Consider the following 14255-nt stretch of genomic DNA (forward strand, 5'->3'; position numbering starts at 1 on the left):
CTAGTAGAAAGATGACGGATCTGGGTCTCGTCCATATTCCGACTAGGGCCGTAAATATGGATCCCACCGAGTCCATCAACTCCCTAAGAGTTGGTGCACGTGCCATTCGTGAACATCCATAGTGCTTTTGAAATAAAATGCATGAATCATATAATCAAGATATTGCATAAATTCAAACTATATGACATGCATCCTAGTCTAAGCAGGAAATTAAATCTCTTATTCCAAAATTTACATTATTACATCACTAAATAAAGGAAATAAAAGAAATTTGCAGACTTCAACTCCTTCTTTGGAATGTCCCTGCCAAGCTTGAAATAAAGTTAGCTCAAATATGTGGGTTTTTCCAAGATTTTCCAATAATATTATGAAATTATTGGACTTAATTGGATATAAACCCTATTCTCATGCTTCCTTGATATTTGAAATGATGAAAATGCAAGAAATTCAGTGGAAAACAGTTTGAAATTCGGAATTGGGGTCAAAATGACCAAAATACCCCTAAAATTAAAGTTACACCTTTAAAATCAGGGTTTTTTGGAGGAAAACTTAGTAAAATTGGGATTTCGAAATTCAAATTGAATTCAATGATGATGAAATGCAATATGACATGCTTCTAAACACATTAGGACTGTAAAATCAGAATTTGGTATTTTGCAATTTATCAAAAATAGCGATTTTAGCTTGTTTTTCGCTTGGATCTGGGTCCTGCGGGACCCTGTTTTGGTATTATGGATGATCCGAACCTCAAATGGATTCCAAATTGCACCAAATTCGGTATGAAGCATCTAAACACTCTGATAAACAGCCTAGAATGCTAAAAATCATGAAATGATATGATTTAAATGCCAAAATTCAAAGAAAGTCCTAAAATGATGGATTTTGCCTATGGATCCGAACCAAATGCAATGCCTAATATGATAATGCAAGATTTATACCATGGAAACTTCTGATATTTTGCAGACTGCTAAAATACCCGAAATGGAACATTTTTGGTTTTTACAGCCTCGGGATTTGAGCCATGGTGAGTTCAATAACAGGGATTTAGTTCTGACAGAGGTAAAAATCACACTAATCTGATGTAAAATGCTAAACAAATACAAAACGGCCATGAAAATTTATGAAATTAATCAGAGTTATGCACGACACCTACATGAACAACTTTCATGTTTATGACTTCGGCATTTGATCAACGGAAACACAAATAAAAATATAACTATTTCTGCCTAAACTAACAGAACAGACAAATGTAGCAAAACAAGGGGCTGACAAAAAAAATCTGAAGCATGGGTCAACACTGTTCTAAAAATTACAGGCTTTCAGATTCAAACATAGGACATCTCGGAAACCACTTTCACTTTTTACAGTTTTGGATTTGGAGCAACACACAAAGAGAAACCATAGCCCTAAGTCGATCCAAGATCTCAGAGGCCCAAATTAGGCTCTGACACGTGTACCGACATCTCGGATTTTTGTCAGATATTAAAAAAAATCAGAAAAATCGGATAAAATCATATTACAAACTAGACATTTTCCCGAGTTCCAAACATCTTTCGGATCGGAAATCGGATCTCCCATGAGGGATATCTCGATTTTACAAGTCGGAAAATGATTTTCAAAACGTATCCCGGGTAAAAAAACCCGACTTGCCATTTTGAATGTTTACCGCAGTAAACAAATTCAAATGCCTCCGAATTTTTGGCAAAATTTTAGGGACACATAAGGGCGCATTCCGTGATTTTTTTGGGATTTTTAATAAAAAACAAATGCATGAAATGACGTGTGGACTGACTGACAAAAACAGAGACCTACTGAAAATAAGCAGAATTGAAATAAATGCTAAATTAATCCTAATTAATTCATGAAATATGCTAAATGAATGAAATAAAATGCAAATTAAACCTAGCTAACTATATGAATGTTAAAATCATCAAGGAAGCATAATGAAACATTTTTATATACGTCGTTTTACGAGAATAGCTCAATCCATCCCTCGGATGAGCTTTTTCTTCAAACGACTCCCGATTCGGATTATAGAGTCACATCAAGGGGAAAAGAAGTGCACCTTGTTTCGTTACGCAGTGTAGGAGCTCTTGAAATGGGCAGCTATCACGAGCTTCCTTCATCCTTCGCTCCAAGCTTCGGATGGTTCACAAAAATCGACCTCTGTTGGAATCGAATTCGCCACAGCACGAGCTCTACTCCACCTTTCTTCAATGAGCCAAAGGGGGCACGATTTCCAAAGTTCAAAATCGGATTTTAGGAAGGCTAGGTCGGATTTTGCAGGTTCACAAGAGCTAAAAAAAATCCTCCCCTAGGCTGGGCGTGAACCCTTGTTTTTATAATTTTTCTGAAAATTTTTGAAATTCAAACAGGTTCAATCTGAGCCCTCCATGTGGCGCCATCTCAGGGGGTGCCATCTGGGGGTTTGAAATTCGAATTTGGCTTTTGCAGGGAGCCCTCAGGTGGCGCCACCTCAAAAGGCTATTTTGATTTTTTGAGAAAAATAAAAATGGAAATTTTGTGGGTCAGACACCTCAGCAGGGGGAATTTGGAATTTTTTTTAAAAGTTTGCTTGATTCTCTCTGCAGGGAGTTCCCAGAAGGTGCCACCTCAGAGGGTGCTCTCTTGGAGTTTGAATTTCAAATTCACTTTTTGTAGGGAGTCTTCAGGTGGCGCCACCTCATGGTGGGCTACCTTTATTAAAAATAAAATAAAAATAAAAATGGAGCCAAGTGGAGTCCTGGAATGGTGCCACCTCAAAAGGTGTTTGACACATGTCAGAAGGACAGAGCAGTGGGCTCAGAAGGCGCCACCTCAGAGGAATTTGAATTTTGTTTTTTTCTGGTGAAAGGAGATCTGGACATGTGGCAGTCCAGGATGGTTCCAAGTGTCAGCCTGCTGGAGAGGCTTTCTCAAATGGCGCCACCTCAGGGAGAAGTTTGAAATTCAAATGGAGGTTGGCCCTGGAGGAATGGAGGATGGACATGTGGCGCCACCTCAGGGTGGCTCCTACAATGCCATGTGGCAAGAGGGAGGAAAAAGAGGGCAGTGACATGTGTCTCCTACTTTTCTGAAGAAATTAGGGAGAGGACATGTGTCCTCTACTTTTTCTGAAGGAATGAGAAGGAGACATGTGTTACCTACTTTTTCTAAAGAAGCAGAAGATGACACGTGGCAGAGGGATGAGAAGGAGGTAAGGGACATGTGGCGCCCTCACAGGCCATCTGGAAAAATCAGAGCTTCGGATTTTCGCCACCTAATGCCTTGTTTGAATTTTAAATGGTTTGCTTTTTCTGAAGAAGGCCAGGAGTGACATGTGTCTCCTACTTTTCTGAAAGAGGTAGGGAGAAGACATGTGTCCTCTACTTTTTCTGAAAGAAGCAGAGAATGACACGTGGCAGAGGGGAGAGAAGGTGGGCCAAGCCATGTGGCGCCATCTCAGACGGGATGAAAAAGGTAGGAGTTCTTGATTTTCGCCACCTATGAGGAGATTTGAACTTTTGAATTCTAGTTTTTCTGAAGAAAGCAGGAAATGACACATGGCACTTGCTTTTTCTGAGGAAATGAGAGCTTGCCATGTGTCCTCTGCAGGAGACACTCCAGATGGCGCCACCTCAGAGGAGACAAGCCTACCTTTTTTGTAGGAATTTAGGAGTGACACATGTCCCCTACTTTTTTTGAGAAAAGTAGGGAGAGACATGTGTCAGGCTACTTTTCTAGAAGGAGGGAGAGGTTGACACGTGTCCCCTGCAGGAGACACACTTCAAGTGGCGCCACCTCAGAGGAGACAAACTCCACTTTTTCTAGACAGGACAACCTATGACACTTGGCATCTTCTGGTAGTCTTTGAAATGACACATGGCGCAGGATGGGTAGGGTGACACATGGCAGATAAATGGGATGACATGTGGCGACTTCTGAAGGTAGCCCCACACTGACACTTGGCATGTGGATGAGAGGAGAGAGAAAGGACAAGTGGCACCAATCCAGGGGACAAGGCTCCTATATTTTTGGGTTTTTTTCAAAATTCAAATTTTTCAAAAAAAAAAAAGCTTGTGTGACACCACCTCAGTGTGGGTCCCACATTGCTTCTTTGAAATAAGGATAAAATAACAACTTCTTTTTGGAATTTTCATAAAATCTGGACTAATGGGCAAAACAGGAATTTTGGAAAGAGTTGGCCCTTGTAGGTCGATTTTGTAAAAGAAAGATATTTGAAATTTGTCAAAAACGGCAAAATCTGAGGTGAAGTGACTGAAATCCACATTAAAAACTATCCAGATCGTTTTCCTGAGAAAATATTTTAAAATTCAGAGTCCTGGGGGTGAAATGGGAAGAATTGATAATTTTGAAGACCCAGGGTTTTGAAATCAATTTTGAAAAGAGTTGAAATTCTAATCTGGATTGAAAATTTTGAAATCAAGAGTTCTGGACCTCGAAATGACATGCTTTGCAATGCAGTGATTTGAAATGCTCGTGCAATGATATGCAATGTCATGTCTTATGCAATGTAACCTTGAACCAAGACTCTGGAGATGTCTGTCTCCTGTCAGGAGTAAAATCTTGAACATCTGAGATAAAAATAGAGAAAATTTGAGAGTTTCAGATGAAATTTGGACTTTTGCAAGGTCCGGGCTCAAAAAAATGACCATTTTGCCCTCCGACGATTTCAGAGGTTGAATGATGATGTTTGGTGGAGATGTAGGGGAGGTGAGTGAAAATTTGGGGTGTTTACAGAGGGGGGCACCGCCACCGCGGGTTCACCGAAGGGAGGCCGGCGGCACTGCAGAGCACAAGGGTTGCCGGCGAATGGGGTTGTCGTCTTGCCTGTGACTGAAGGGGAACGCTGGAATGGAGGGGCAGAGCTTTAGAAAACTGGCTAGGGTTTTACCCCTCGCCTCTTTTGGCAGGCTCTAGACTCATCGAGAGCCCGGGTCTCGGTCGACTCGATTTCACGAGTCCCGATTCGACTCGGTTTTCCGAGTCATGAGTCGACTCGGTTTCAATCAAGGTTAGAATATAAACTTTCCTGGAGGCCTCGAGATTCGGGATGATTGTCTAGTTGGAATGTTAGAATATTTTTCAAGTGCACATGGAGGATTAGACTCTTGTCGCCTGGAATATTGAATACTAGTATCTCTATGAACTTCTTCATTTTCAACATTAAGATCAATCATTCTTTGATCATCATCAAAGTTACAATCAAGGTCATATTCATCAGATGTTGATATTAGATCTAGCAAAAAGGAGTACTCAGTGACGTCTTTTAATTTTCTAAAATCAAAGAAGCTCTCCTTTTCAAGAAAGGAAACATTTCTAGACACATATAGTTTATTATTTTTGAAGTCAAAACATCTATAACCTTTCTGGTTTTCAGCATATCCTAAAAAGGCACAGGGAATCACACGAGGAGAAAGTTTATCATTTTTGTCAGTAAATATGAAACATTTGCACAGTTTTACATTTTAACAGAGCAGTCATCTGGAATTGCCACAAGCACTTCTTGTGACAATGTAGAAGTGATATAGGCAACCAACGCCTGATCTCACTTCATCCAGGATACATACTCAGGATTTCTAACATAGGTAATAGAAAGATCTTTCTCACCATTCTTTTCTTCTTGTGGTATGAATTCTGGAGGAACAGGAACAGAACCATCCAGATGTCCAGAAAGGTCCTGACTTCTTATGAATGGTATGATTTGTTGCTTCCAAGTTAGGAAATTGGAATTGTTCAGTTTCTCAAACACGAGTTGGCTGAGAAAGTTTGAGGAAAGACCAGACTGAGAATGAGGGAATGAGTCCATATTCTTTTGAAGCCAAAAACAAGAAGGAATAAGATCCAACCAAGAGAAGGAATAAAAAATAAGAAATGGCCTTACGACAAAGACCCAACCACAATTGAATTCTAGTATAATTCAGAACATAAATTTTAATATCAGAGAAGTCTAAAGACCAGACTAGTTTTTTTTTTTTAACTGATGAACACGAGGCAGAAAAACAGGACTGCATAGTAAAGAATCTGTTCTGAATAAAATTCAATCAGTAATAGGTACGTTATTTTGAAAATAATGTGTTTTCCTTTTAGAATAATGAGAAAACAGGCAAAACAGAGATGAAAATGAATTCGAAGATGAAATTATTTTAATCAAGATAGATCTGGGCGTGCAGATCACAATCTGATCTGACGTCAATATGCAAATGAGTTTGGAGTGATCCTTTTCAACTCTTGTAATCACACATAGATCAAAAAAATTGATCTTGCTTGATTATTTTGCTTATGGATGGGTAAGATCACGTGCAGCAATGTGAAAGAAGTAGTAGATATGACAGAAGAACAACAGGGAATGAAAGAAGGAGGAAATATGCCAACGTGACCAAATTTCAGTTTTGGATTTTGGAAATAAGAGAAACATGTTGGCTTAAATAAAAAAGGGGAATCAAAAGGAGGTACTTGAAGAAGACAATAAGCAGATTAATGATGTATTTCAAAAGAGCAAAAAGAAAGAGGAGAGTACGAAGAAGAGATTTCAGTCCAGACTGCAGATTTAAATACAAGAGAAATCGATAGGAAAAATGAGAAAACAGGTACCTTAGAAGGAGACAAATCAGTCATAGAAGGAACCGATCTTTAATATTGAACCTGCTGCTCTGATACCATGATAGAAATCATGGTTTCCTTTCTTCATCTACAAGCAACAACATAGCATGGGGAGAGAGAACGAGGCTGCAACAAAAATCCCTAATCAGGGTATTCATTTTTGCTTCTCTGATTAAATACACACAGATACAATAGCTAGGGTACGAAAATACCCATTACATGTTATGATAAAATTATAGCATGTCATTAATGAAACATTAATGAGCATGTGTTTAAAATGAAAGGAATTGGGTCTGGATCTTGAGATCCAGACTTTATACTAAATGACAGTATCTTTTCACGCCTAACCCGTTTATTAAACGGGTCGGGTTCGTGTTAGGGGTATGCCAACCCAGCTGACCCGTTTAATAAACGGGTTAGGCGGGCGGGTCAACCTGCCAATCCGTTTACCCGACCCAACCCGTTTATAAACGAGTTGGCGGGTCGTGTCGGGTTACCCGTTTAATAAACGAGTCGGGTTCGTGTTTGCCACAGCCGACCCGTTTAATAAACGGGTCGGGTTGAGGTATGCTGACCAGCCAACCCGCCGGGTCGACCTGCCAACCCGACCCGATTGCCACCCCTAATTGAGATAGGCAACAATGCTCCATCTTGAGGTGTTGCAAAGATATCTATCGAATTGATTTATGAAGTCAAGCCTTGAACTCTCTTGGAGAATTTGCAATTCTGTTCAGAAAATTTGAAGTGCTAAACATCTTGAATGCAACTCTTTCTTATTAAAGTGGCAAGTCACCAATATATGGTTGCTTCTTTTCATAGATATTATTTATCACCATAAAGCTTCCTAGAAGTTTCACCTGAATCTCTGCCTTTTGTAATATTGCTTTTACATGAATTCTTTTCAAATGGCCCAAAAGACATGGCTTTATAATTTGGCTTCAACATTTAAGCTTATGATCATTTGTCTCTTTTCTATTCAATGGTACGGAATTCACTCTCAAAGAAAATAAAACCAGAGGCGGTTCTTTTATGCACATACATGCAGGTCATCTATTTTGTACTTCAAAGGAATTGGCATAAGATTCCTTTTTGATGAGTAGCCTTTAATTTTTTGAATATTCATGGCCCATCTCAGTATCATTTCATTGTGCATGAATTGATTAATCAGGCTAATCGGATAACAGATATGTTAGTTAATTCACAAGGCTCCAAACTGACTAATAACAGTATCTTCCAACATATTCTCTCTAAAAGATAAATATACTCTTTGTTGTTCTTGTAACTTCAATCTCTAAGAGGTACGTAAATGAGACCAATTTCTTGATGTCAAATTCTTGAATTAGAAACTTAAATAGCCTTTGAAATTCTATATAATATTCCATTGAAATAGTTTGACCAAAATATGCAAGTAATATCATTTTCAATACTCCTTGAGAAGAAATAAAAAATGAATTGAGATTTGTTCACGCCCATGCTTGAAATGAGCAGTACTACATCTTTTAAGCAAGTAATTCAACTTTATGTTCATGTGGTGAAGACGAAGAATAGAGAAGAGATAACAGGAGGTACCACAGGGCTGTAAAGTGCCTCATATGGTGGGTGATGTCGCAGTCAACTCTCTTGTATGTTATGTCTAACTTTAGGTTAACCTAATTACACATATACCTTTTGAAAGGTACACCTTGCCATGTAATGATATAATATGACGAGCAGTGCTTCATTGGCCTAATCATAGCACTATGGATATTGTTTTGTTCTGACATTGTTACCGTGCCAGTTGTAATTTTGACATATAAAATGTCATGAGTAGAAATTCTCTTGATCCAATGTTCACAGCATAAGGAATTGATTTGTATGTGACAGTTGACACTATTTCTTATTCATTATATAAGTTGTACAAGTGGAATTTGATTTTCGCACGTGCATGGTATAGTCAACCTCTCTCACGCTCTCTATAAACAGGCAACTAACTACAATTTGTATTCATACATGTGCATATATGTATTGGATAAACTGGGAGCTATGTCACATAGGTACGGGTGCAGATGCGGGGGCGGCGATGCGGCACTTTAAAAGAACTTGGGTGTGGGGGTGCGGGAGGGTATATATATATATATTTTAACACCACCCCTTTACCCTTTCTCGTGGTACCCCATTCTCAAGCCCCATCCCTCTTTACCCCTTCTCGAGGTACCCCCTTATTTTTTTAATTGGGGGGGGAGGGGGGTGCTCGAGGTACCCTTACCCATTATCAAGCCCTGTCCCTTTTTTTAATGGACAAAGTTAACCAAGTCCATTTTGGACAATGATAACCTTGGGTGCGGGTTGACCGAATTGGGTGCCACACCCGCGTCGCGTCAACGTGGGTGCAGAGGCCTCTTTGGTGAGTCCCTGTGACATAGACTGGGAGCATGTCTGTGCTCGCTAGTATGTCTAATGGCAATAACATGTGAAAGATTTCCAAAGGCTATTCGGTTGGAGATTTTCTCCTCGTTTTTAAGTTATATTGTCCTAGTCCAATTTGATGATTTTATCAGGTGTTCTCCAAATATTTGGTCCTCTTCTTTGATGTTCGGATAGTAAATATCAGGGATAGTCCATATATTCTTGTCTGGAAAGCTTTCCAGCCAATTATAAAAGTTCAATACACGGTAGTATTGCTCACCAAGTCTGATGAATAGCATATTCCTTTAATAAGGAACAATTTCTTAATCTACCTGCCAAATTCCAATTGATGATATCCTGCTGTGGGGCTTATATTTTGCTGACTGTACAACAACTGTAGCTATGTACAATATGTTCAACTTGCTTTTGCTACAAGAGATGATCCTTTTCCCAAAATTTTACAGGTAAGGAGAATTCCGCTGCATGCTGATCAGTGTGGTGATGAAGAACAAATTGATATTGGTGCACAACCAAAGGACTTAAATATTGCACTTGATAAGCCCGAGCTGGCATTGCTTTCAACTGATTCAGGAGTAATCATGCTTCGTGGATCCAAAGTGTTGTCAACTCTGAATCTTGGGTTTGCTGTGACGGCATCTGCAATTTCACCTGATGGAAGTGAGGCCATTGTTGGTGGCCAAGATGGGAAACTCCACGTCTATTCTGTCAATGGGGACACTCTCACTGAAGAGTCAGTCCTTGAGAAGCATCGTGGTGCTATTAACGTCATTCGTTTCTCCCCAGATGCCTCTATGTTTATTTCTGGTGATCTCAATCGAGAAGCTGTTGTATGGGACCATGTCACTCGAGAGGTACCATCTCTCTCTCTCTCTCTCTATATATATATATATATATATATATATGTGTGTGTGTGTGTGTGTGTGTGTGTGTGTGTGTGTATCAATCCTTGAACACAAGCACACACACATAACAAAAAGAAAACAAGAATTGGTGTATGTACAGAGTCTACAGACAGTATGCGAGGGAGATGCACATTATAACACTTTGCAAACCATGTAAATCCTTTTTTTTTTGTCTAAGAGAAATAATTTAAGCCAGGGGATAAGAAATCTTTCAACAAGCTTACAGAATAGATCAAATTAAGATTCTTAACCACCAGTCCTATTCCGACCAATCCAAGCTAAATCCCCATCTGGCCATTTTATTGGCACAATCCAAAGCTTGTTTGAACAACCACTGAAATGCTGGATAAAACCAAAACAAATGCTCAATTGTTTCGTTCTCATCGAAACAGAAGTAGCAAGTACTTGCAAGCTGGAAACTTTTGTCTTTCAATTTGCACTGGTTATTAACCTTATCAAGTGCTAAGAGCCACACAAATATCTTGGCTGTAGGAGAGGGATGGAAACCCTGGACGGTGTCATTTGGAAAGTGGTCTACATCTTTACAGCCAAAAGCATGGCTAAATGAAGCTATAGAGAACATAACACATCCGTCACATTTCCATATAAGGAATTCTCGCTGTCAGAAATTTTCCATGGGCCTAAAAATCCAATAGCCATAACCAAAACCAATCTTCTACCTCTTGCTCCTTGAAATTCCTTCTGAATTCAGTGAACTAACTAGCTCTTCCTTTCCAACATTCACTTACAAGTATGTTGTTATCTCTGTTTATGTGAAAAAACGGTGGATATCTTTCAGCAAGAGTTACATCCCTGGACCATAAGTCAGTCTGGAACCTCAGCTTGACCCCTTTGCAAGCTTGATTTGAACCATAAACTTAATTACCAATTCAATCACCCCCCTTTGCAAGGTCGTACTCCCTTGAAGATTTGATTATTTGGTTCCAGCCAACCACACCACCAGCTGAGATAGAGCTACCATTTGCACGTACCAATCCATTTATCCCCTTCACCCAAGCCTATGGGACCAAAAAACAAGTTAGATTCCAGATTTGTTCAAAGCTAACAGTCAGATCTGCCTATGATTCCAGTAAGTGTTTTAAAATTTAACATTCAAAACAAAGAAATCTTCTGAAAAATATTAAATCCATAGAGAAGAAAGAGGTTAGAAGATTAGAGGAAAAAGCATGAAGATGAGATTAATAGATCACTTCGTCATGGCTGCTCTAATTCTGTGTCAATTTTTGTCATTTCAATTTGACTCAATGAAATAGGAAAGAGAAAATGAATATTCCAACTACAACAGGTTGATGTCCCAACTCATTAATCACATGGGATGATCTCTCATAATAGATTAATCCTCACTAGGATTGAGTTAATTTTTTTTTATTAGTCAAGCTAGGTTTGCCTGAATATGGCCCGGTTGAGATAGTGTGACTCCAACTGGTACTACAAATCAATTACCCGAGCCATTGATGACAATGATACAATACTAATGCATGTTACGTAAAGCAAAAATAAAAACACATATTGAAGAAATGCCACATATCCTTACATCTTGTCCTTAAGAGTTAATTAAACAGAAAGATGAGCATTGTCAGGGATAGAATGGGCATGTTACAAGCTGTCTGAAATTACAGAACACAAAAAATTTGACATGAAGCAAGTTGAAGGAACTGGGAAAAGGAGGAGCCCAGTAAAGATTGGAGATCAGCAATAAGCAGGAATATTACTATTGGGGACCATAAGTTTAGCATTAAGCAACAATGGGATTACAAAGCAAATTGTGGTGCATAAGACAAATACCAGTTTTGATAATAATGGTGTACTTTGCTATTAATTGCATGTTCTGGATTTTCATGAGAAGGTGACAAAGCAATCAAGACCTAGAATGAATTGATTCGGCGCAATATCCCTGTTATGAAAAATGTAGTAGACATTCATTCTATTGTATGTCAATGGCATTCTAGATCCAAAAACCTTGAAAATTCTTAAGCATTTATGGCCTTGTGTGCGGTATTATAATTACCCTTGTTTTCCTAGACTACAAAATGCCTATGTCACACGGACTCGACTAGGGAGGTGCCGCACCCGAGTCAACACGCCCCGACACGGGTGCGGCTTCGGACTCGGCCCGGACTCGGTCAACGCCGAGTCGGACTCGGTCAACGAGTCCAGGCCGCATCCGTCCACATTTTGGACTCGGTCAACTTTGATCGAGTCCAAAAATGTCCATTTTTAAGACAAAAAACAAAAAAAAACAATTTTTATATATCTTTTTTTTTTAATATATAACCAGACTGTGCAATGCATGCAGTTGCACAGTCACAGACTGTGCAACTGCAACTGCACAGTCATTGCACACAGTCTGTGTGACTGTGCACAGTCTGCACAGTCACAGACTGCATTGCACAGACTGTGTGCACAGTCTGTGTGACTGTTTCACAAGTCACAACTTATGTAAAAATATGTATAAAACACGATAAAAGGTAACCCAACCATTTGAGATAGCTAAATAAATGCTTTTCCAGTTTAAAAAAATACTAGTTTCACAAGTATTAGAAAAGCTAGCTTAAGAACTACCATAAAGAAATGGGAATGCCAAATTGAAACTTTCGAAAAAATTAAGGTCATAGTTTTGGCTACTTAATTTTAATTGTTTACTAGAATTATATATATATATAGCCGAGTCCCCGTGTCCAAAATTTTTGAAATTGCGCCGCACCCGTGTCGCACCCGCACCCATGTGACATAGCAAAATGCCATGGTTCAATTTATCAGGCACAATGTAAATCCTATATGGTTTTTTAATTTTCTTTTTGTTTCCTAAATTCTTTTTACACACATTAAAGTAGTGGAAGGCTGTCATGCTTCATCCATGTTTTTTTTTTCTTTATTTTTGATAGATTTTGTCACTATATTTAAGTTGTTCATACTTCTAACTTTTTGGTTCCCATTTGCATAGTCCATCTCTCTTTCTTCCTTTCCCTTCCGCATTAATCCTTTTTAGAAATGTAATGTTAATTACCAAGGTTTGATTTTTAACTTCCTGAACATTTGTCTCACTAACCAGTTGACTATCTTCTGCAGGTTAAGCTTAAGAACATGTTGTACCATACTGCTCGTATAAATTGTGTGGCTTGGTCTCCTGATAGCACAATGGTTGCTACGGGATCTCTAGACACAAGCATAATTATATATGAAGTTGATAAGCCAGCTTCAAGTCGTATAACCATAAAGGGTGCTCACTTGGGAGGTGTTTATGGATTAGTTTTCAATGATGATTGCACTGTTGTAAGCTCTGGTGAAGATGCATGCATTCGTGTGTGGAGATTAGTGCAGCAGTAACGGGATCGTAACTGCAATTGATGGTTGATTTGGTTTTGGAAGCAAGTTGTGTGGCCTTACATTTCTTGTTCTGTGCAGTCTTCGTCAAAAGAATTCTCTGTTTTGTTTGTAGGAAAACCCTTTCCAGTTTGTCTTTGATTGAAGACTAGAAGAACATAGCAGAATGGCTCGTGTTTTGATATGATTTTGCTGATGTGAGTTTTTCGCCTTTTTGGGTTATATTGGGTGTTTTTTTTTTTCCTTCTCCTTTTGTCGGTCTGATCAGCCATGCATACACCTAAATATTTTCCATGATCATATTTGTGTATGCAATGTTCATTGCTGGAATTGTGATGAAATAATAGAATGCTTAATCCCTTGCTAAATCCAGTTTTCAATGCAAATACAAAGGCCGTCTCACCTCCTTTCTCAAATGCATAAAGTGCCTTAACATCATTCTCTGGCACAACTGCCACTCAGTGAATCATATTTTTTATTCTATATCCGACCAAATTTGATTGTTCAGTTGCATTTGATAAGCTAAAACTATTCGAGTATAATTCGATTCTGATTTTGCTTTCAAATCTGATAAATATCCAAATTTGAAGGATATCTGAATCTGTTTATATGTAACATATAGCGATTACGTAATGATTTATTGTGATAGGTATTATTATGTACAGTGATTACTGTGATAGCGATTACTATGCATAGTGATTATTGTGACCTATGTATAACGATTAGTACGTATAGCGATTACTTTGATATTGATTATTGTGTATATGATTACAGTGATAGCAAGTGTGCAACGATTATTATATATAGGAATTACTGTGTATAGCGACATGTAAAAGTACAAATGAGAGTAATTTTGATTTGATACAAATAATATGTTATTTTGTGCAACACAGAGGTCAGAAGATAAGTAGAGCGCCAGGTGAAAAGCTCAAAGGGCGGTGTCAGTGGCCTGCAGTTCTGTCGTAATATGGACATCTGAGTGAATATCAGAATGATCAA

General features: G+C 38.7%; 1 protein-coding gene across 1 annotated transcript in view; it reads left to right on the forward strand.

Annotated features, from left to right (window-relative positions):
- LOC149829698 (actin-interacting protein 1-2-like) overlaps positions 1 to 13259 on the forward strand; it is an 82417-nt gene extending 69158 nt beyond the window's left edge. Inside the window, exons 5-6 of the mRNA XM_090015259.1 lie at positions 9453 to 9860; positions 13002 to 13259. Coding sequence (XP_089871385.1) covers positions 9453 to 9860; positions 13002 to 13259 — 666 coding nt within the window. The remainder of the gene's footprint in view (positions 1 to 9452; positions 9861 to 13001) is intronic.
- Positions 13260 to 14255: the final 996 nt, after the last annotated feature.

This window comes from Nuphar pumila, chromosome 8, assembly GCF_984573655.1.
Source record: "Nuphar pumila chromosome 8, dmNupPumi1.hap1.1, whole genome shotgun sequence".
Classification (NCBI taxonomy): Eukaryota; Viridiplantae; Streptophyta; class Magnoliopsida; order Nymphaeales; family Nymphaeaceae; genus Nuphar; species Nuphar pumila.